This window comes from Phyllobates terribilis, unplaced genomic scaffold (genome assembly GCF_046119375.1).
Source record: "Phyllobates terribilis strain yellow unplaced genomic scaffold, ASM4611937v1 Scaffold_2__4_contigs__length_985480577, whole genome shotgun sequence".
Lineage (NCBI taxonomy): Eukaryota > Metazoa > Chordata > Amphibia > Anura > Dendrobatidae > Phyllobates > Phyllobates terribilis.
The window spans coordinates 42,159,814-42,182,703 of NW_027362762.1; the positions used below are offsets into that span (position 1 = coordinate 42,159,814).

The 22,890-nt window shown below is 55.0% G+C and overlaps 1 protein-coding gene across 2 annotated transcripts in view; it reads right to left on the bottom strand.

Annotated features, from left to right (window-relative positions):
* The window catches only part of ARHGEF17 (Rho guanine nucleotide exchange factor 17), a 270,345-nt gene that overhangs the window by 15,219 nt on the left and 232,236 nt on the right, over positions 1 to 22,890 (bottom strand). For both annotated transcript variants that reach the window (XM_073661286.1, XM_073661285.1), the window contains exons 7-11: positions 5,236 to 5,412; positions 2,552 to 2,602; positions 2,278 to 2,387; positions 2,061 to 2,146; positions 1,489 to 1,607 (exon numbers count right to left, since the gene is read on the bottom strand). In XM_073661286.1, coding sequence (XP_073517387.1) covers positions 1,489 to 1,607; positions 2,061 to 2,146; positions 2,278 to 2,387; positions 2,552 to 2,602; positions 5,236 to 5,412 — 543 coding nt within the window. The remainder of the gene's footprint in view (positions 1 to 1,488; positions 1,608 to 2,060; positions 2,147 to 2,277; positions 2,388 to 2,551; positions 2,603 to 5,235; positions 5,413 to 22,890) is intronic.

Below are 22,890 nucleotides of genomic sequence, written 5' to 3' on the forward strand. Positions count from 1 at the left end.
GATTTCCAGGAGAGGCCAAAGCCAAGTGTGCTGAGTGAGTAAATGATTTGTCCTAAAATATCTGCCCCCCCCCTCCATAAATAGCAAGACTGAAAATACAGGAATGAGGCAGACTCTAGTCACATCCAGAGCTGCGTTCACTGCTGGTTTGCAGTTCCCCTTCAGGCTGCAGAGCCGCAGATTTCGATGCTGGTTCTTCAGATCCTGCTCTGTGGTGATGCAGCAACATTACCCATAATGCAATGGACCAGAGCCTACGGGGTTACAATGTCTCAGCTTTGAGTGTGATTAGAGTAGAAGACACAGAAATCCGTGTGCGCAGTTACTGACGGTCACATGTACAGTGTTTCACACAGGACCCTGTAGGTTTGGATTTCTTTTCCCTTAATAATAAAGAGCTTCATTCAAACACTGCATGTTGTGGTTACTTGTCTTATCTTTGTCTAATATTTACATTTGTTTTGTGATCTGAAACATTTAACTGTGACAATCATGCAAAAGAACAAGAAATCAGGAAGGGGGCGAACACTTTTTCACACCACTGTAGGAGGCAGCGAGATGCGTCCGTGCCGCTCTGCGTTTTGTATCATTGTGTCTAGACGTCGGCGAGTAAGAATCCTAATTACATTTCCTCACAGCCCAAAACATGATAATTAACTTGTTTACAAGAGAGATGGAGAACGGTGAGGACGACACATGAGGTTACAGCACGGTCCCAGCCCCCCAAAAAGATCATCACCGCAGACCCCAATATAAGCTGTCAGCTCAGACCCCAATATTAGCCGTCACCCCAGGCCCCCGTATAAGCAGTCACCCCAGGCCCCCGTATAAGCAGTCACCCCAGGCCTCCGTATAAGCAGTCACCCCAGACCCCAATATAAGCCGTCACCCCAGACCCCAATATAAGCCGTCACCCCAGACCCCACTATAAGCCGTCACCCCAGACCCCACTATAAGCCGTCACCCCAGACCCCACTATAAGCCGTCACCCCAGACCCCAATATAAGCCGTCACCCCAGGCCCCCGTATAAGCAGTCACCCCAGGCCCCCGTATAAGCAGTCACCCCAGGCCCCCGTATAAGCAGTCACCCCAGGCCTCCGTATAAGCAGTCACCCCAGACCCCAATATAAGCAGTCACCCCAGACCCCAATATAAGCCGTCACCCCAGAGCCCAATATAAGCCGTCACCCCAGAGCCCAATATAAGCCGTCACCCCAGACCCCAATATAAGCCGTCACCCCAGACCCCAATATAAGCCGTCACCCCAGACCCCAATATAAGCCGTCACCCCAGACCCCACTATAAGCCGTCACCCCAGACCCCACTATAAGCCGTCACCCCAGACCCCACTATAAGCCGTCACCCCAGACCCCAATATAAGCCGTCACCCCAGACCCCAATATAAGCCGTCACCCCAGACCCCAATATAAGCCGTCACCCCAGACCCCAATATAAGCCGTCACCCCAGACCCCCACGTGTCCCTCACCTGGTGCGGGAAGCTGAGAGTCTCGGACAGTTTGCTGATCTGCCCCATGGTGCTGAGGTCCTCGTCCAGCCGGCTGATGCTCTTCTGGATGCTGTCCCTGTTGGATGTTTGGGATGTTCCTGCCCAATCAGAGGAGAAGCGATCAGCGTCATATACACATGTACACACCCCCGACCACCGCAGCCCCCGACCACCGCAGCCCCCACCGTACAGATGTAGCAGAGCTAAGCCGCTCCTTTGTATGGACGTGCAGCAATATCACAATGGTTTCCCATAGGTCTGGCGGTATTATGGGAGCTGCACAATGTACCACACTGGCCTTTTAATCTGAATGGCCTGATCTCGCACCCCCCCTGCTGATTCAGTGTCTGCTGTGCTGCATTGTGGGAGATGTGGTGATGTAGGGTCCGGCAGCACAATGCATTATAGGGTCGGGGCTAAGCGGCCTGATTCAGGTCTGTCAGCACCTGGATATTAGCTAGATGAATTGTGGATGCTGCTTTGGATGTGACTGGAGTAGATGAGAATAGATTAGGGTTAATCCAAATGACTGGGTGAGGAAAGAAACCGACCTTTCACTACATCCACATCCTCCAGGGGAAGCTTCCACAGCAGTTTGTACTTGCTGGCGATGTCAATCACACTGGCTGCAGTGTACCTGAGAAAAGAGGCCGAAAGTCACCGCTGCATAACTAGCTAAGAACAGTAACCATGTATGGCGGCAGTGCGGAGCGCTGTGCGGAGATAATGACAGACCGCAACGACCCCAGGAAGCTGCTCGGCACTTACAGGTTCATGGAGCTCCGGCGCAGGGACCCCGACTTCCTCTTCAGGGTGGTGCAGAGGAGCAGGTCAGTGAAGAGGAAGAGCGACCGGTCCTTCTTACCCCCGACAGCTTTCTGTGGACAACGAGATGAGATGTCCATCAGCCCAATGTCAGGAGGGAGCAATACAGGACAGAAAGCCGATTTTATACAGTGACATGCAGATAACAATGGCCGTACAACTCTCCTGAGAGTCCCACCGCCGGAGTATTACATAGTAAGAAATGATCCCGTCTTACCACTTCCACCACCATCTCTTGCCGCACAAATCTCCGGAAAGGAACTGGGAGCTGCAGAGAAGGAAATCACAATGTGATCAGTAAATGGTGTGTGACCCCCAAGATACCGAGTACAGCCCCCCGTAAGTGTGTCACCAAAGAGAATCAGGGGCAACTCCGCCCAAGATGGTCAGAGACCCTTCCCCTCACTAAGGGACATGGTGGTCCTCTTATCTGGACCCAGAATAGGCCAGTGACTGATGGTGTAGGCAAGAGCAGTGGTCAGAGGGCACAAAGGAGGGCGAGGGGTGGTCAGAGAGGACACAAATGAGGGCGAGCTGTGAACAGAGAGGGCACAAAGGAGGAGAGCGAGGGGTGGTCACAGAGGGTGCACAGAAGGGCGAGGGGTGGTCACAGAGGACGCACAGAAGGGCGAGGGGTGGTCACAGAGGACGCACAGAAGGGCGAGGGGTGGTCACAGAGGGCGCACAGAAGGGCGAGCGGTGGTCACAGAGGGCGCACAGAAGGGCGAGCGGTGGTCACAGAGGGCACACAGAAGGGCGAGCGGTGGTCACAGAGGGCGCACAGAAGGGCGAGCGGTGGTCACAGAGGGCGCACAGAAGGGCGAGCGGTGGTCACAGAGGGCGCACAGAAGGGCGAGCGGTGGTCACAGAGGGCGCACAGAAGGGCGAGCGGTGGTCACAGAGGGCGCACAGAAGGGCGAGCGGTGGTCACAGAGGGCACACAGAAGGGCGAGCGGTGGTCACAGAGGGCGCACAGAAGGGCGAACGGTGGTCACAGAGGGCGCACAGAGGGGCGAGCGGTGGTCACAGAGGGCGCACAGAAGGGCGAGCGGTGGACACAGAGGGCACACAGAAGGGCGAGCGGTGGACAGAGGGCACACAGAAGGGCGAGCGGTGGACAGAGGGCGCACAGAAGGGCGAGCGGTGGACAGAGGGCGCACAGAAGGGCGAGTGGTGGACAGAGGGCGCACAGAAGGGCGAGCGGTGGACAGAGGGCGCACAGAAGGGCGAGCGGTGGACAGAGGGCGCACAGAAGGGCGAGCGGTGGACAGAGGGCGCACAGAAGGGCGAGCGGTGGACAGAGGGCGCACAGAAGGGCGAGCGGTGGACAGAGGGCGCACAGAAGGGTGAGCGGTGGACAGAGGGCGCACAGAAGGGCGAGCGGTGGACAGAGGGCGCACAGAAGGGCGAGCGGTGGACAGAGGGCGCACAGAAGGGCGAGGGGTGGACAGAGGGCGCACAGAAGGGCGAGCGGTGGACAGAGGGCGCACAGAAGGGGTGAGCGGTGGACAGAGGGCGCACAGAAGGGGCGAGCGGTGGACAGAGGGCGCACAGAAGGGCGAGCGGTGGACAGAGGGCGCACAGATGGAGGGGCGAGGGGTGGACAGAGAGCGCACAGAAGAAAGGGCGAGCGGTGGACAGAGATGGAAGACAGAAGGAGGGCGAGCGGTGGTCACAGAGGGCGCACAGAAGGGCGAGCGGTGGTCACAGAGGGCGCACAGAAGGGTGAGCGGTGGTCACAGAGGGCGCACAGAAGGGCGAGCGGTGGTCACAGAGGGCGCACAGAAGGGTGAGCGGTGGTCACAGAGGGCGCACAGAAGGGCGAGCGGTGGTCACAGAGGGCGCACAGAAGGGAGAGCGGTGGTCACAGAGGGCGCACAGAAGGGAGAGCGGTGGTCACAGAGGGCGCACAGAAGGGCGAGCGGTGGTCACAGAGGGAGCACAGAAGGGCGAGCGGTGGACAGAGGGCGCACAGAAGGGCGAGCGGTGGACAGAGGGAGCACAGAAGGGCGAGCGGTGGACAGAGGGCGCACAGAAGGGTGAGCGGTGGACAGAGGGCGCACAGAAGGGCGAGCGGTGGACAGAGGGCGCACAGAAGGGCGAGCGGTGGACAGAGGGCGCACAGAAGGGCGAGCGGTGGACAGAGGGCACACAGAAGGGCGAGCGGTGGACAGAGGGCACACAGAAGGGCGAGCGGTGGACGGGTGTGCACAGAAAGGCGAGTGGTGGACAGATGGCGCACAGAAGGGCGAGCAGTGGACAGAGGGCGCACAGATGGAGGACGAATGGTAATAGAAGGGGAGCACAGAAGGAGCGCGAGGGGTGGACAGAGAGCGCACAGAAGAAGGGGCGAGTGATGGACAGAGGGCACACAGAAGAAGGGGCGAGCGGTTGACAGAGGGTGCACAGAAGAAGGGGCGAGCGGTGGACAGAGGGCGCACAGAAGGAGGGCGAGGGGCGGACAGAGAGCGTACAGAAGAAAGGGCGAGCGGTGGACAGAGATGGAAGACAGAAGGGGCGAACGGTGGACAGAGATGGAAGACAGAAGGAGGGCGAGAGGTGGACAGAGAGGGCGCAGAAGGAGGGCGAGAGGTGGACAGAGAGGGCGCAGAAGGAGGGCGAGAGGTGGACAGAGAGGGCACAGAAGGAGGGCGAGAGGTGGGCACAGCACAGAAGGAGGACGAGCAGTAGACACAGAGGACACAGAAGGAGGGCGAGCGGTGGACAGAGAGGGCACAGAAGGAGGGCGAGCGGTGGACAGAGAGGGCACAGAACGCGGGCGAGCGGTGGGCACAGCACAGAAGGAGGGCGAGCGGTGGGCACAGCACAGAAGGAGGGCGAGCGGTGGGCACAGCACAGACTGTAGGTGGACAGCGGTGGTGTTTGGCAGGGATCACATACGTCCTCCATGCCCTCGATGTGAGCCTCTATTTCTTGCAGGATCCGGGTGTCTCTTTCTGCCTCCTCCGCGCTCCTCATTCCTTTGTTGATCCTCTCTGCCAGCTGCTTGATGTTTCTCTGGGCGTCCAGAAGGCACAGGTGGTCCGGGTGGTCCTCCGGCGTGTGCTTCAGCAGATCCTATAAGAAGAGCAGAAACAGAAGTCAGTGGGAACCCACACACCCTTCTGTTCACCACCCACACAGCCAGCACCATCCTGCACACAGAGGATCCCGGCCAGGAGCCGCCGCCTGCCAGAATTCTCGCCTTTCCAGTAACAAATAAAATCCAAACCAGCTCCATCTGTATTGTGAGCAGACCAGGAGTACACAGGTGTGCACACAGTGTATATATGTGTGGTATACAGGTACACGCACATACATAGCGCGGCATTATAAGTCCGTACCATACATGTCCTTATACAGGAACATTCCAGGCAGAATGGTGCTGCAATCCCAGATCAGGCCACCAGATGGCGCTTTATCTTTTCTCACTGTCATTGCTGTCTATTGTTTGCTCGCTGGAAGGTCATCACTTTCCTCTCTGTCTACAGTGAATTGTTTTCACACGGGTTCATTATTTCCGTAGCATAAAATGTGAATAGTTAATCAGAATTAAAAAGATAAGGGACATCAGATATTACCCTTTAAATAAATTGTAATTCACCGTGACAAAGTATCTAATGATCAGAGGGCAGGATGTTAGATTGGATTCGAACCCAGGACTCCAGGGCAGCATCTATGGATGATTATATGCTGACCTACGTACCATAAATAGAGTGGTGGCTGTGGGACCCCTGGAGAAAAGTGTCCCAGCTCTGCGTGGTCCCATCTCTTTTGCTATTGGATGAACCTGTGCAGAAGTCCCCGCCCCTGAGGAACTGCATCACTAACAAACTAAAGGGAAGGAAGGAATCGAAGCGCCAAGCTCTTCTATCCTGCGTGGCATCTATGTCTCTTGTGGTCGGACTCACTGGCGGCGATAATACTCTATAGTGATTGGGCCAATAAAATAAATAAGAAAAATCTTCCAATTGCCATTTTCTTCTCCATCACGTGAAAAGCAGCGGATTGTAGGAGACGGACTTCAGCGTCAAGAAGCAGCTCGGAGCACGTAAAGCTCGTCGTGCCGCATCACTTCACAGCGCTCATGACATTGTGCTGGAACCGTCAGGAAACATGTTCCTTCTTCACGGAAAGAAACGTTTTGTAAACAACTTGAGTTAATTGACTTTCTCTGCACAAAATGTAACGAGGCTGAAGTGTTGTGTGTCGCTGCGCGAGTCTCTCCGGGGGGATTCTGGAACGTTCTGTTTGTCGGTAGGAAGGTGCCCGAGGGATTGCACAGCAATAAGACGTGTCTGTAAAGGGGGTAAATGTACTATCTCCCCTTACATGAAGTATGCCCCCTGTAACCGAAACGCAAAAGGACATTTTACTGCAACTGACGAGTATGTATGTAATGTAAATAGGAGTATATACTGTACGCCATGTATATACAGAGAGTGTGCCGCATGCATTAGCTGAGCCCCCGGTATACTGAGGTGTAAGAGGCTGGAGGGTTTTGTGTGGGGTGTGCATTAGCTGAGCCCCCGGTATACTGAGGTGTAAGGGGCTGGAGGGTTTTGTGTGCTGTGTACATTAGCTGAGCCCCCGGTATACTGAGGTGTAAGGGGCTGGAGGGTTTTGTATGCTGTGTGCATTAGCTGAGCCCCCGGTATACTGAGGTGTAAGAGGCTGGAGGGTTTTGTGTGCTGTGTACATTAGCTGAGCCCCCGGTATACTGAGGTGTAAGGGGCTGGAGGGTTTTGTGTGCATTAGCTGAGCCCCCGGTATACTGAGGTGTAAGGGGCTGGAGGGTTTTGTGTGCATTAGCTGAGCCCCCGGTATACTGAGGTGTAAGGGGCTGGAGGGTTTTGTGTACATTAGCTGAGCCCCCGGTATACTGAGGGGTAAGGGGCTGGAGGGTTTTGTGTGCATTAGCTGAGCCCCCGGTATACTGAGGTGTAAGGGGCTGGAGGGTTTTGTGTGCTGTGTGCATTAGCTGAGCCCCCGGTATACTGAGGTGTAAGGGGCTGGAGGGTTTTGTGTACATTAGCTGAGCCCCCGGTATACTGAGGTGTAAGGGGCTGGAGGGTTTTGTGTGCATTAGCTGAGCCCCCGGTATACTGAGGTGTAAGGGGCTGGAGGGTTTTGTGTGCATTAGCGGAGCCCCCGGTATACTGAGGTGTAAGGGGCTGGAGGGTTTTGTGTGCTGTGTGCATTAGCTGAGCCTCCGGTATACTGAAGTGTAAGGGGCTGGAGGGTTTTGTGTGCATTAGCTGAGCCCCCGGTATACTGAGGTGTAAGGGGCTGGAGGGTTTTGTGTGCTGTGTGCATTAGCTGAGCCCCCGGTATACTGAGGTGTAAGGGGCTGGAGGGTTTTGTGTGCTGTGTGCATTAGCTGAGGCCCCGGTATACTGAGGTGTAAGGGGCTGGAGGGTTTTGTGTGCTGTGTGCATTAGCTGAGCCTCCGGTATACTGAAGTGTAAGGGGCTGGAGGGTTTTGTGTGCATTAGCTGAGCCCCCGGTATACTGAGGTGTAAGGGGCTGGAGGGTTTTGTGTGCTGTGTGCATTAGCTGAGCCTCCGGTATACTGAAGTGTAAGGGGCTGGAGGGTTTTGTGTGCATTAGCTGAGCCCCCGGTATACTGAGGTGTAAGGGGCTGGAGGGTTTTTTTGTGCTGTGTGCATTAGCTGAGCCCCCGGTATACTGAGGTGTAAGGGGCTGGAGGGTTTTGTGTGCTGTGTGCATTAGCTGAGCCCCCGGTATACTGAGGTATAAGGGGCTGGAGGGTTTTTTGTGCTGTGTGCATTAGCTGAGCCCCCGGTATACTGAGGTGTAAGGGGCTGGAGGTTTTTTTTGTGCTGTGTGCATTAGCTGAGCCCCCGGTATACTGAGGTGTAAGGGGCTGGAGGGTTTTGTATGCTGTGTGCATTAGCTGAGCCCCCGGTATACTGAGGTATAAGGGGCTGGAGGGTTTTTTGTGCTGTGTGCATTAGCTGAGCCCCCGGTATACTGAGGTGTAAGGTGCTGGAGGGTTTTGTGTGCTGTGTGCATTAGCTGAGCCCCCGGTATACTGAAGTGTAAGGGGCTGGAGGGTTTTGTATGCTGTGTGCATTAGCTGAGCCCCCGGTATACTGAAGTGTAAGGGGCTGGAGGGTTTTGTGTGCATTAGCTGAGCCCCCGGTATACTGAGGTGTAAGGGGCTGGAGGGTTTTGTGTGCTGTGTGCATTAGCTGAGCCCCCGGTATACTGAGGTGTAAGGGGCTGGAGGGTTTTGTGTGCTGTATACATTAGCGGAGCCCCCGGTATACTGAGGTGTAAGGGGCTGGAGGGTTTTGTGTGCTGTGTGCATTAGCTGAGCCCCCGGTATACAGAGGTGTAAGGGGCTGGAGGGTTTTGTGTGCTGTGTGCATTAGCTGAGCCCCTGGTATACTGAGGTGTAAGGGGCTGGAGGGTTTTGTGTGCATTAGCTGAGCCCCCGGTATACTGAGGTGTAAGGGGCTGGAGGGTTTTGTGTGCTGAATACATTAGCTGAGCCCCCGGTATACAGAGGTGTAAGGGGCTGGAGGGTTTTGTGTGCTGTGTGCATTAGCTGAGCCCCCGGTATACAGAGGTGTAAGGGGCTGGAGGGTTTTGTGTGCATTAGCTGAGCCCCCGGTATACTGAGGTGTAAGGGGCTGGAGGGTTTTGTATGCTCTGTGCATTAGCTGAGCCCCCGGTATACTGAGGTGTAAGGGGCTGGAGGGTTTTGTGTGCTGTGTGCATTAGCTGAGCCCCCGGTATACTGAGGTGTAAGGGGCTGGAGGGTTTTGTATGATGTGTGCATTAGCTGAGCGCCCGGTATACAGAGGTGTAAGGGGCTGGAGGGCTTTGTGTGCTGTGTGCATTAGCTGAGCCCCCGGTATACTGAGGTATAAGGGGCTGGAGGGTTTTGTGTGTATTAGCTGAGCCCCCGGTATACTGAGGTGTAAGGGGCTGGAGGGTTTTGTGTGCTCTGTGCATTAGCTGAGCCCCCTGTATACTGAGGTGTAAGGGGCTGGAGGGATTTGTGTGCAGTGTGCATTAGCTGAGCCCCCGGTATACTGAGGTGTAAGGGGCTGGAGGGTTTTGTGTGCCGTGTGCATTAGCTGAGCCCCCGGTATACTGAGGTGTAAGGGGCTGGAGGGTTTTGTATGATGTGTGCATTAGCTGAGCCCCCGGTATACTGAGGTATAAGGGGCTGGAGGGTTTTGTGTGCTGTGTACATTAGCTGAGCCCCCGGTATACAGAGGTGTAAGGGGCTGGAGGGTTTTGTGTGCTGTGTGCATTAGCTGAGCCCCCGGTATACTGAGGTGTTAGGGGCTGGAGGGTTTTGTATGATGTGTGCAATAGCTGAGCCCCCGGTATACTGAGGTGTTAGGGGCTGGAGGGTTTTGTATGATGTGTGCATTAGCTGAGCCCCCGGTATACTGAGGTATAAGGGGCTGGAGGGTTTTGTGTGCTGTGTGCATTAGCTGAGCCCCCAGTATACTGAGGTGTAAGGGGCTGGAGGGTTTTGTGTGCTGTGTGCATTAGCTGAGCCCCCGGTATACTGAGGTGTAAGAGGCTGGAGGGTTTTGTGTGCTGTGTGCATTAGCTGAGCCCCCGGTATACTGAGGTGTAAGGGGCTGGAGGGTTTTGTATGATGTGTGCATTAGCTGAGCCCCCGGTATACTGAGGTGTAAGGGGCTGGAGGGTTTTGTATGCTGTGTACATTAGCTGAGCCCCCGGTATACAGAGGTGTAAGGGGCTGGAGGGTTTTGTGTGCTGTGTGCATTAGCTGAGCCCCCGGTATACTGAGGTGTAAGGGGCTGGAGGGTTTTGTGTGCTGTGTGCATTAGCTGAGCCCCCGGTATACTGAGGTGTAAGGGGCTGGAGGGTTTTGTGTGCTGTGTACATTAGCTGAGCCCCCGGTATACTGAGGTGTAAGGGGCTGGAGGGTTTTGTGTGCTGTGTGCATTAGCTGAGCCCCCGGTATACTGAGGTGTAAGGGGCTGGAGGGTTTTGTGTGCTGTGTGCATTAGCTGAGCCCCCGGTATACTGAGGTGTAAGGGGCTGGAGGGTTTTGTATGCTGTGTGTATTAGCTGAGCCCCCGGTATACTGAGGTGTAAGGGGCTGGAGGGTTTTGTGTACATTAGCTGAGCCCCCGGTATACTGAGGTGTAAGGGGCTGGAGGGTTTTGTGTGCTGTGTGCATTAGCTGAGCCCCCGGTATACTGAGGTGTAAGGGGCTGGAGGGTTTTGTGTGCTGTGTGTATTAGCTGAGCCCCCGGTATACAGAGGTGTAAGGGGCTGGAGGGTTTTGTGTGCATTAGCTGAGCCCCCGGTATACTGAGGTGTAAGGGGCTGGAGGGTTTTGTGTGCTGTGTGCATTAGCTGAGCCTCCGGTATACTGAAGTGTAAGGGGCTGGAGGGTTTTGTGTGCATTAGCTGAGCCCCCGGTATACTGAGGTGTAAGGGGCTGGAGGGTTTTTTTGTGCTGTGTGCATTAGCTGAGCCCCCGGTATACTGAGGTGTAAGGGGCTGGAGGGTTTTGTGTGCTGTGTGCATTAGCTGAGCCCCCGGTATACTGAGGTATAAGGGGCTGGAGGGTTTTTTGTGCTGTGTGCATTAGCTGAGCCCCCGGTATACTGAGGTGTAAGGGGCTGGAGGTTTTTTTTGTGCTGTGTGCATTAGCTGAGCCCCCGGTATACTGAGGTGTAAGGGGCTGGAGGGTTTTGTATGCTGTGTGCATTAGCTGAGCCCCCGGTATACTGAGGTATAAGGGGCTGGAGGGTTTTTTGTGCTGTGTGCATTAGCTGAGCCCCCGGTATACTGAGGTGTAAGGTGCTGGAGGGTTTTGTGTGCTGTGTGCATTAGCTGAGCCCCCGGTATACTGAAGTGTAAGGGGCTGGAGGGTTTTGTATGCTGTGTGCATTAGCTGAGCCCCCGGTATACTGAAGTGTAAGGGGCTGGAGGGTTTTGTGTGCATTAGCTGAGCCCCCGGTATACTGAGGTGTAAGGGGCTGGAGGGTTTTGTGTGCTGTGTGCATTAGCTGAGCCCCCGGTATACTGAGGTGTAAGGGGCTGGAGGGTTTTGTGTGCTGTATACATTAGCGGAGCCCCCGGTATACTGAGGTGTAAGGGGCTGGAGGGTTTTGTGTGCTGTGTGCATTAGCTGAGCCCCCGGTATACAGAGGTGTAAGGGGCTGGAGGGTTTTGTGTGCTGTGTGCATTAGCTGAGCCCCTGGTATACTGAGGTGTAAGGGGCTGGAGGGTTTTGTGTGCATTAGCTGAGCCCCCGGTATACTGAGGTGTAAGGGGCTGGAGGGTTTTGTGTGCTGTATACATTAGCTGAGCCCCCGGTATACAGAGGTGTAAGGGGCTGGAGGGTTTTGTGTGCTGTGTGCATTAGCTGAGCCCCCGGTATACAGAGGTGTAAGGGGCTGGAGGGTTTTGTGTGCATTAGCTGAGCCCCCGGTATACTGAGGTGTAAGGGGCTGGAGGGTTTTGTATGCTCTGTGCATTAGCTGAGCCCCCGGTATACTGAGGTGTAAGGGGCTGGAGGGTTTTGTGTGCTGTGTGCATTAGCTGAGCCCCCGGTATACTGAGGTGTAAGGGGCTGGAGGGTTTTGTATGATGTGTGCATTAGCTGAGCCCCCGGTATACAGAGGTGTAAGGGGCTGGAGGGCTTTGTGTGCTGTGTGCATTAGCTGAGCCCCCGGTATACTGAGGTATAAGGGGCTGGAGGGTTTTGTGTGTATTAGCTGAGCCCCCGGTATACTGAGGTGTAAGGGGCTGGAGGGTTTTGTGTGCTCTGTGCATTAGCTGAGCCCCCTGTATACTGAGGTGTAAGGGGCTGGAGGGTTTTGTGTGCAGTGTGCATTAGCTGAGCCCCCGGTATACTGAGGTGTAAGGGGCTGGAGGGTTTTGTGTGCCGTGTGCATTAGCTGAGCCCCCGGTATACTGAGGTGTAAGGGGCTGGAGGGTTTTGTATGATGTGTGCATTAGCTGAGCCCCCGGTATACTGAGGTATAAGGGGCTGGAGGGTTTTGTGTGCTGTGTACATTAGCTGAGCCCCCGGTATACAGAGGTGTAAGGGGCTGGAGGGTTTTGTGTGCTGTGTGCATTAGCTGAGCCCCCGGTATACTGAGGTGTTAGGGGCTGGAGGGTTTTGTATGATGTGTGCAATAGCTGAGCCCCCGGTATACTGAGGTGTTAGGGGCTGGAGGGTTTTGTATGATGTGTGCATTAGCTGAGCCCCCGGTATACTGAGGTATAAGGGGCTGGAGGGTTTTGTGTGCTGTGTGCATTAGCTGAGCCCCCAGTATACTGAGGTGTAAGGGGCTGGAGGGTTTTGTGTGCTGTGTGCATTAGCTGAGCCCCCGGTATACTGAGGTGTAAGAGGCTGGAGGGTTTTGTGTGCTGTGTGCATTAGCTGAGCCCCCGGTATACTGAGGTGTAAGGGGCTGGAGGGTTTTGTATGATGTGTGCATTAGCTGAGCCCCCGGTATACTGAGGTGTAAGGGGCTGGAGGGTTTTGTATGCTGTGTACATTAGCTGAGCCCCCGGTATACAGAGGTGTAAGGGGCTGGAGGGTTTTGTGTGCTGTGTGCATTAGCTGAGCCCCCGGTATACTGAGGTGTAAGGGGCTGGAGGGTTTTGTGTGCTGTGTGCATTAGCTGAGCCCCCGGTATACTGAGGTGTAAGGGGCTGGAGGGTTTTGTGTGCTGTGTGCATTAGCTGAGCCCCCGGTATACTGAGGTGTAAGGGGCTGGAGGGTTTTGTATGATGTGTGCATTAGCTGAGCCCCCGGTATACAGAGGTGTAAGGGGCTGGAGGGTTTTGTATGCTCTGTGCATTAGCTGAGCCCCCGGTATACTGAGGTGTAAGGGGCTGGAGGGTTTTGTGTGCTGTGTGCATTAGCTGAGCCCCCGGTATACTGAGGTGTAAGGGGCTGGAGGGTTTTGTATGATGTGTGCATTAGCTGAGCCCCCGGTATACAGAGGTGTAAGGGGCTGGAGGGCTTTGTGTGCTGTGTGCATTAGCTGAGCCCCCGGTATACTGAGGTATAAGGGGCTGGAGGGTTTTGTGTGTATTAGCTGAGCCCCCGGTATACTGAGGTGTAAGGGGCTGGAGGGTTTTGTGTGCTCTGTGCATTAGCTGAGCCCCCTGTATACTGAGGTGTAAGGGGCTGGAGGGTTTTGTGTGCAGTGTGCATTAGCTGAGCCCCCGGTATACTGAGGTGTAAGGGGCTGGAGGGTTTTGTGTGCCGTGTGCATTAGCTGAGCCCCCGGTATACTGAGGTGTAAGGGGCTGGAGGGTTTTGTATGATGTGTGCATTAGCTGAGCCCCCGGTATACTGAGGTATAAGGGGCTGGAGGGTTTTGTGTGCTGTGTACATTAGCTGAGCCCCCGGTATACAGAGGTGTAAGGGGCTGGAGGGTTTTGTGTGCTGTGTGCATTAGCTGAGCCCCCGGTATACTGAGGTGTTAGGGGCTGGAGGGTTTTGTATGATGTGTGCAATAGCTGAGCCCCCGGTATACTGAGGTGTTAGGGGCTGGAGGGTTTTGTATGATGTGTGCATTAGCTGAGCCCCCGGTATACTGAGGTATAAGGGGCTGGAGGGTTTTGTGTGCTGTGTGCATTAGCTGAGCCCCCAGTATACTGAGGTGTAAGGGGCTGGAGGGTTTTGTGTGCTGTGTGCATTAGCTGAGCCCCCGGTATACTGAGGTGTAAGAGGCTGGAGGGTTTTGTGTGCTGTGTGCATTAGCTGAGCCCCCGGTATACTGAGGTGTAAGGGGCTGGAGGGTTTTGTATGATGTGTGCATTAGCTGAGCCCCCGGTATACTGAGGTGTAAGGGGCTGGAGGGTTTTGTATGCTGTGTACATTAGCTGAGCCCCCGGTATACAGAGGTGTAAGGGGCTGGAGGGTTTTGTGTGCTGTGTGCATTAGCTGAGCCCCCGGTATACTGAGGTGTAAGGGGCTGGAGGGTTTTGTGTGCTGTGTGCATTAGCTGAGCCCCCGGTATACTGAGGTGTAAGGGGCTGGAGGGTTTTGTGTGCTGTGTACATTAGCTGAGCCCCCGGTATACTGAGGTGTAAGGGGCTGGAGGGTTTTGTGTGCTGTGTGCATTAGCTGAGCCCCCGGTATACTGAGGTGTAAGGGGCTGGAGGGTTTTGTGTGCTGTGTGCATTAGCTGAGCCCCCGGTATACTGAGGTGTAAGGGGCTGGAGGGTTTTGTATGCTGTGTGTATTAGCTGAGCCCCCGGTATACTGAGGTGTAAAGGGCTGGAGGGGTTTGTGTACATTAGCTGAGCCCCCGGTATACTGAGGTGTAAGGGGCTGGAGGGTTTTGTGTGCTGTGTGCATTAGCTGAGCCCCCGGTATACTGAGGTGTAAGGGGCTGGAGGGTTTTGTGTGCTGTGTGTATTAGCTGAGCCCCCGGTATACAGAGGTGTAAGGGGCTGGAGGGTTTTGTGTACTGTGTGCATTAGCTGAGCCCCCGGTATACTGAGGTGTAAGGGGCTGGAGGGTTTTGTGTGCATTAGCTGAGCCCCCGGTATACTGAGGTGTAAGGGGCTGGAGGGTTTTGTGTGCTGTGTGCATTAGCTGAGCCCCCGGTATACAGAGGTGTAAGGGGCTGGAGGGTTTTGTGTACATTAGCTGAGCCCCCGGTATACTGAGATGTAAGGGGCTGGAGGGTTTTGTGTGCTGTGTGCATTAGCTGAGCCCCCGGTATACTGAGGTGTAAGGGGCTGGAGGGTTTTGTATGCTGTGTGCATTAGCTGAGCCCCCGGTATACTGAGGTGTAAGGGGCTGGAGGGTTTTGTGTGCTGTGTGCATTAGCTGAGCCCCCGGTATACTGAGGTGTAAGAGGCTGGAGGGTTTTGTGTGCATTAGCTGAGCCCCCGGTATACTGAGGTGTAAGGGGCTGGAGGGTTTTGTGTGCTGTGTACATTAGCTGAGCCCCCGGTATACTGAGGTGTAAGGGGCTGGAGGGTTTTGTGTGCTGTGTACATTAGCTGAGCCCCCGGTATACTGAGGTGTAAGGGGCTGGAGGGTTTTGTATGCTGTGTGCATTAGCTGAGCCCCCGGTATACTGAGGTGTAAGGGGCTGGAGGGTTTTGTATGCTGTGTGCATTAGCTGAGCCCCCGGTATACTGAGGTGTAAGGGGCTGGAGGGTTTTGTGTGCTGTGTACATTAGCTGAGCCCCCGGTATACTGAGGTGTAAGGGGCTGGAGGGTTTTGTGTGCTGTGTACATTAGCTGAGCCCCCGGTATACTGAGGTGTAAGGGGCTGGAGGGTTTTGTGTGCTGTGTGCATTAGCTGAGCCCCCGGTATACTGAGGTGTAAGGGGCTGGAGGGTTTTGTGTGCATTAGCTGAGCCCCCGGTATACTGAGGTGTAAGGGGCTGGAGGGTTTTGTGTGCTGTGTGCATTAGTTGAGCCCCCGGTATACTGAGGTGTAAGGGGCTGGAGGGTTTTGTGTGCATTAGCTGAGTCCCCGGTATACAGAGGTGTAAGGGGCTGGAGGGTTTTGTGTACTGTGTGCATTAGCTGAGCCCCCGGTATACTGAGGTGTAAGGGGCTGGAGGGTTTTGTGTGCATTAGCTGAGTCCCCGGTATTCTGAGGTGTAAGGGGCTGGAGGGTTTTGTGTGCTGTGTGCATTAGCTGAGCCCCCGGTATACAGAGGTGTAAGGGGCTGGAGGGTTTTGTGTACATTAGCTGAGCCCCCGGTATACTGAGATGTAAGGGGCTGGAGGGTTTTGTGTGCTGTGTGCATTAGCTGAGCCCCCGGTATACTGAGGTGTAAGAGGCTGGAGGGTTTTGTGTGCATTAGCTGAGCCCCCGGTATACTGAGGTGTAAGGGGCTGGAGGGTTTTGTGTGCTGTGTGCATTAGCCGAGCCCCCGGTATACTGAGGTGTAAGGGGCTGGAGGGTTTTGTATGCTGTGTGCATTAGCTGAGCCCCCGGTATACTGAGGTGTAAGGGGCTGGAGGGTTTTGTGTGCTGTGTGCATTAGCAGAGCCCCCGGTATACTGAGGTGTAAGAGGCTGGAGGGTTTTGTGTGCATTAGCTGAGCCCCCGGTATACTGAGGTGTAAGGGGCTGGAGGGTTTTGTGTGCTGTGTACATAAGCTGAGCCCCCGGTATACTGAGGTGTAAGGGGCTGGAGGGTTTTGTGTGCTGTGTACATTAGCTGAGCCCCCGGTATACTGAGGTGTAAGGGGCTGGAGGGTTTTGTATGCTGTGTGCATTAGCTGAGCCCCCGGTATACTGAGGTGTAAGGGGCTGGAGGGTTTTGTATGCTGTGTGCATTAGCTGAGCCCCCGGTATACTGAGGTGTAAGGGGCTGGAGGGTTTTGTGTGCTGTGTACATTAGCTGAGCCCCCGGTATACTGAGGTGTAAGGGGCTGGAGGGTTTTGTGTGCTGTGTACATTAGCTGAGCCCCCGGTATACTGAGGTGTAAGGGGCTGGAGGGTTTTGTGTGCTGTGTGCATTAGCTGAGCCCCCGGTATACTGAGGTGTAAGGGGCTGGAGGGTTTTGTGTGCATTAGCTGAGCCCCCGGTATACTGAAGTGTAAGGGGCTGGAGGGTTTTGTGTGCTGTGTGCATTAGTTGAGCCCCCGGTATACTGAGGTGTAAGGGGCTGGAGGGTTTTGTGTGCTGTGTGCATTAGCTGAGACCCCAGTATACTGAGGTGTAAGGGGCTGGAGGGTTTTGTGTGCTGTGTGCATTAGCTGAGACCCCAGTATACTGAGGTTTAAGGGGCTGGAGGGTTTTGTGTACATTAGCTGAGCCCCCGGTATACTGAGGTGTAAGGGGCTGGAGGGTTTTGTATGCTGTGTGTATTAGCTGAGCCCCCGGTATACTGAGGTGTAAGGGGCAGGAGGGTTTTGTGTGCTGTGTGCATTAGCTGAGCCCCCGGTATACTGAGGTATAAGGGGCTGGAGGACTTTGTGTGCTGTGTGCATTAGCTGAGCCCCCGGTATACTGAGGTGTAAGGGGCTGGAGGGTTTTGTGTGCTGTGTGCATTAGCTGAGCCCCCGGTATACTGAGGTGTAAGAGGCTGGAGGGTTTTGTATGCTGTGTGCATTAGCTGAGCCCCCGGTATACTGAGGTGTAAGGGGCTGGAGGGTTTTGTGTGCTGTGTGCATTAGCTGAGCCCCCGGTATACAGAGGTGTAAGGCGCTGGAGGGTTTTGTATGCTGTATGCATTAGATGAGCCCCCGGTATACTGAGGTGTAAGGGGCTGGAGGGTTCTGTGTGCCGTGTGAATTAGCTGAGCCCCCGGTATACTGAGGTGTAAGGGGCTGGAGGGTTTTGTGTGCCGTGTGCATTAGCTGAGCCCCCGGTATACTGAGGTGTAAGGGGCTGGAGGGTTTTGTGTGCCGTGTGCATTAGCTGAGCCCCCGGTATACTGAGGTGTAAGGGGCTGGAGGGTTTTGTGTGCTGTGTACATTAGCTGAGCCCCCGGTATACTGAGGTGTAAGGGGCTGGAGGGTTTTGTGTGCCGTGTGCATTAGCTGAGACCCCGGTATACTGAGGTGTAAGGCGCTGGAGGGTTTTGTGTGCATTAGCTAAGCCCCCGGTATACTGAGGTGTAAGGGGCTGGAGGGTTGTGTGTGCATTAGCTAAGCCCCCGGTATACTGAGGTGTAAGGGGCTGGAGGGTTTTGTGTGCTGTGTACATTAGCTGAGCCCCCGGTATACTGAGGTGTAAGGGGCTGGAGGGTTTTGTGTGCTGTGTGCATTAGCTGAGCCCCCGGTATACTGAGGTGTAAGGGGCTGGAGGGTTTTGTATGCTGTGTGCATTAGCCGAGCCCCCGGTATACAGAGGTGTAAGGGGCTGGAGGGTTTTGTATGCTGTGTACATTAGCTGAGCCCCCGGTATACTGAGGTGTAAGGGGCTGGAGGGTTTTGTGTGCTGTGTGCATTAGCTGAGCCCCCGGTAAACTGAGGTGTAAGGGGCTGGAGGGTTTTGTGTGCTGTGTGCATTAGCTGAGCCCCCGGTATACTGAGGTGTAAGGGGCTGGAGGGTTTTGTATGCTGTGTGCATTAGCTGAGCCCCCGGTATACTGAGGTGTAAGGGGCTGGAGGGTTTTGTGTGCTGTATACATTAGCTGAGCCCCCGGTATACTGAGGTGTAAGGGGCTGGAGGGTTTTGTGTGCTGTGTGCATTAGCTGAGCCCCCGGTATACTGAGGTGTAAGGGGCTGGAGGGTTTTGTGTGCTGTGTGCATTAGCTGAGCCCCCGGTATACTGAGGTGTAAGGGGCTGGAGGGTTTTGTGTGCTGTGTGCATTAGCTGAGCCCCCGGTATACTGAGGTGTAAGAGACTGGAGGGTTTTGTGTGCTGTGTGCATTAGCTGAGCCCCCGGTATACTGAGGTGTAAGGGGCTGGGGGGTTTCGTATGCTGTGTGCATTAGCTGAGTCCCCGGTATACTGGGGTGTAAGGGGCTGGAGGGTTTTGTGTGCTGTGTGCATTAGCTGAGCCCCCGGTATACAGAGGTGTAAGAGGCTGGAGGGTTTTGTGTGCTGTGTGCATTAGCTGAGCCCCCGGTATACTGGGGTGTAAGGGGCTGGAGGGTTTTGTGTGCTGTGTGCATTAGCTGAGCCCCCGGTATACTGAGGTGTAAGGGGCTGGAGGGTTTTGTGTGCTGTGTGCATTAGCTGAGCCCCCGGTATACTGAGGTGTAAGGGGCTGGAGGGTTTTGTGTGCTGTGTGCATTAGCTGAGCCCCCGGTATACTGAGGTGTAAGGGGCTGGAGGGTTTTGTGTGCTGTGTGCATTAGCTGAGCCCCCGGTATACAGAGGTGTAAGGGGCTGGAGGGTTTTGTGTGCTGTGTGCATTAGCTGAGCCCCCGGTATACTGAGGTGTAAGGGGCTGGAGGGTTTTGTGTGCCGTGTGCATTAGCTGAGCCCCCGGTATACTGAGGTGTAAGGGGCTGGAGGGTTTTGTGTGCCGTGTGCATTAGCTGAGCCCCCGGTATACTGAGGTGTAAGGGGCTGGAGGGTTTTGTGTGCTGTGTGTATTAGCTGAGCCCCCGGTATACTGAGGTGTAAGGGGCTGGAGGGTTTTGTGTGCTGTGTGCATTAGCTGAGCCCCCGGTATACAGAGGTGTAAGGGGCTGGAGGGTTTTGTGAGCTGTGTGCATTAGCTGAGCCCCCGGTATGCAGAGGTGTAAGGGGCTGGAGGGTTTTGTATGCTGTGTGCATTAGCTGAGCCCCCGGTATACTGAGGTGTAAGGGGCTGGAGGGTTTTGTATGCTGTGTGCATTAGCTGAGCCCCCGGTATACTGAGGTGTAAGGGGCTGGAGGGTTTTGTGTGCTGTGTGCATTAGCTGAGCCCCCGGTATACTGAGGTGTAAGGGGCTGGAGGGTTTTGTGTGCTGTGTGCATTAGCTGAGCCCCTGGTATACTGAGGTGTAAGGGGCTGGAGGGTTTTGTGTGCTGTGTGCATTAGCTGAGCCCCTGGTATACTGAGGTATAAGGGGCTGGAGGGTTTTGAGTGCATTAGCTGAGCCCCCGGTATACTGAGGTATAAGAGGCTGGAGGGTTTTGAGTGCTGTGTGCATTAGCTGAGCCCCCGGTATACTGAGATGTAAGGGGTTGGAGGGTTTTGTATGCTGTGTGCATTAGCTGAGCCCCCGGTATACTGGGGTGTAAGGGGCTGGAGGGTTTTGTGTGCTGTGTGCATTAGCTGAGCCCCCGGTATACAGAGGTGTAAGAGGCTGGAGGGTTTTGTGTGCTGTGTGCATTAGCTGAGCCCCCGGTATACTGGGGTGTAAGGGGCTGGAGGGTTTTGTGTGCTGTGTGCATTAGCTGAGCCCCCGGTATACTGAGGTGTAAGGGGCTGGAGGGTTTTGTGTGCTGTGTGCATTAGCTGAGCCCCTGGTATACTGAGGTGTAAGGGGCTGGAGGGTTTTGTGTTCTGTGTGCATTAGCTGAGCCCCCGGTATACTGAGGTGTAAGGGGCTGGAGGGTTTTGTGTGCTGTGTGCATTAGCTGAGCCCCCGGTATGCAGAGGTGTAAGGGGCTGGAGGGTTTTGTATGCTGTGTGCATTAGCTGAGCCCCCGGTATACTGAGGTGTAAGGGGCTGGAGGGTTTTGTGTGCTGTGTGCATTAGCTGAGCCCCCGGTATACTGAGGTGTAAGGGGCTGGAGGGTTTTGTGTGCTGTGTGCATTAGCTGAGCCCCTGGTATACTGAGGTGTAAGGGGCTGGAGGGTTTTGTGTGCTGTGTGCATTAGCTGAGCCCCTGGTATACTGAGGTATAAGGGGCTGGAGGGTTTTGAGTGCATTAGCTGAGCCCCCGGTATACTGAGGTATAAGAGGCTGGAGGGTTTTGTGTGCTGTGTGCATTAGCTGAGCCCCCGGTATACTGAGATGTAAGGGGTTGGAGGGTTTTGTATGCTGTGTGCATTAGCTGAGCCCCCGGTATACTGGGGTGTAAGGGGCTGGAGGGTTTTGTGTGCTGTGTGCATTAGCTGAGCCCCCGGTATACAGAGGTGTAAGAGGCTGGAGGGTTTTGTGTGCTGTGTGCATTAGCTGAGCCCCCGGTATACTGGGGTGTAAGGGGCTGGAGGGTTTTGTGTGCTGTGTGCATTAGCTGAGCCCCCGGTATACTGAGGTGTAAGGGGCTGGAGGGTTTTGTGTGCTGTGTGCATTAGCTGAGCCCCTGGTATACTGAGGTGTAAGGGGCTGGAGGGTTTTGTGTTCTGTGTGCATTAGCTGAGCCCCCGGTATACTGAGGTGTAAGGGGCTGGAGGGTTTTGTGTGCTGTGTGCATTAGCTGAGCCCCCGGTATACAGAGGTGTAAGGGGCTGGAGGGTTTTGTGTGCTGTGTGCATTAGCTGAGCCCCCGGTATACTGAGGTGTAAGGGGCTGGAGGGTTTTGTGTGCCGTGTGCATTAGCTGAGCCCCCGGTATACTGAGGTGTAAGGGGCTGGAGGGTTTTGTGTGCCGTGTGCATTAGCTGAGCCCCCGGTATACTGAGGTGTAAGGGGCTGGAGGGTTTTGTGTGCTGTGTGTATTAGCTGAGCCCCCGGTATACTGAGGTGTAAGGGGCTGGAGGGTTTTGTGTGCTGTGTGCATTAGCTGAGCCCCCGGTATACAGAGGTGTAAGGGGCTGGAGGGTTTTGTGAGCTGTGTGCATTAGCTGAGCCCCCGGTATGCAGAGGTGTAAGGGGCTGGAGGGTTTTGTATGCTGTGTGCATTAGCTGAGCCCCCGGTATACTGAGGTGTAAGGGGCTGGAGGGTTTTGTATGCTGTGTGCATTAGCTGAGCCCCCGGTATACTGAGGTGTAAGGGGCTGGAGGGTTTTGTGTGCTGTGTACATTAGCTGAGCCCCCGGTATACTGAGGTGTAAGGGGCTGGAGGGTTTTGTATGCTGTGTACATTAGCTGAGCCCCCGGTATACTGAGGTGTAAGGGGCTGGAGGGTTTTGTGTGCTGTGTGCATTAGCTGAGCCCCCGGTATACTGAGGTGTAAGGGGTTGGAGGGTTTTGTGTGCTGTGTACATTAGCTGAGCCCCCGGTATACTGAGGTGTAAGGGGCTGGAGGGTTTTGTGTGCTGTGTACATTAGCTGAGCCCCCGGTATACTGAGGTGTAAGGGGCTGGAGGGTTTTGTGTGCTGTGTGTATTAGCTGAGCCCCCGGTAAACTGAGGTGTAAGGGGCTGGAGGGTTTTGTGTGCTGTGTGCATTAGCTGAGCCCCCGGTATACTGAGGTGTAAGGGGCTGGAGGGTTTTGTGTGCTGTGTGCATTAGCTGAGCCCCCGGTATACTGAGGTGTTAGGGGCTGGAGGGTTTTGTGTGCTGTGTACATTAGCTGAGCCCCCGGTATACTGAGGTGTAAGGGGCTGGAGGGTTTTGTGTGCTGTGTACATTAGCTGAGCCCCCGGTATACTGAGGTGTAAGGGGCTGGACGGTTTTGTGTGCTGTGTGCATTAGCTGAGCCCCCGGTATACTGAGGTGTAAGGGGCTGGAGGGTTTTGTGTGCCGTGTGCATTAGCTGAGCCCCCGGTATACTGAGGTGTAAGGGGCTGGAGGGTTTTGTGTGCTGTGTGCATTAGCTGAGCCCCCGGTATACTGAGGTGTAAGGGGTTGGAGGGTTTTGTGTGCTGTGTACATTAGCTGAGCCCCCGGTATACTGAGGTGTAAGGGGCTGGAGGGTTTTGTGTGCTGTGTGTATTAGCTGAGCCCCCGTAAACTGAGGTGTAAGGGGCTGGAGGGTTTTGTATGCTGTGTGCATTAGCTGAGCCACCGGTATACTGAGGTGTAAGGGGCTGGAGGGTTTTGTGTACATTAGCTGAGCCCCCAGTATACTGAGGTGTAAGGGGCTGGAGGGTTTTGTGTACATTAGCTGAGCCCCCGGTACACTGAGGTGTAAGGGGCTGGAGGGTTTTGTGTGCTGTGTGCATTAGCTGAGCCCCCGGTATACTGAGGTGTAAGGGGCTTGAGGGTTTTGTGTACATTAGCTGAGCCCCCAGTATACTGAGGTGTAAGGGGCTGGAGGGTTTTGTGTGCATTAGCTGAGCCCCCGGTATACTGAGGTGTAAGGGGCTGGAGGG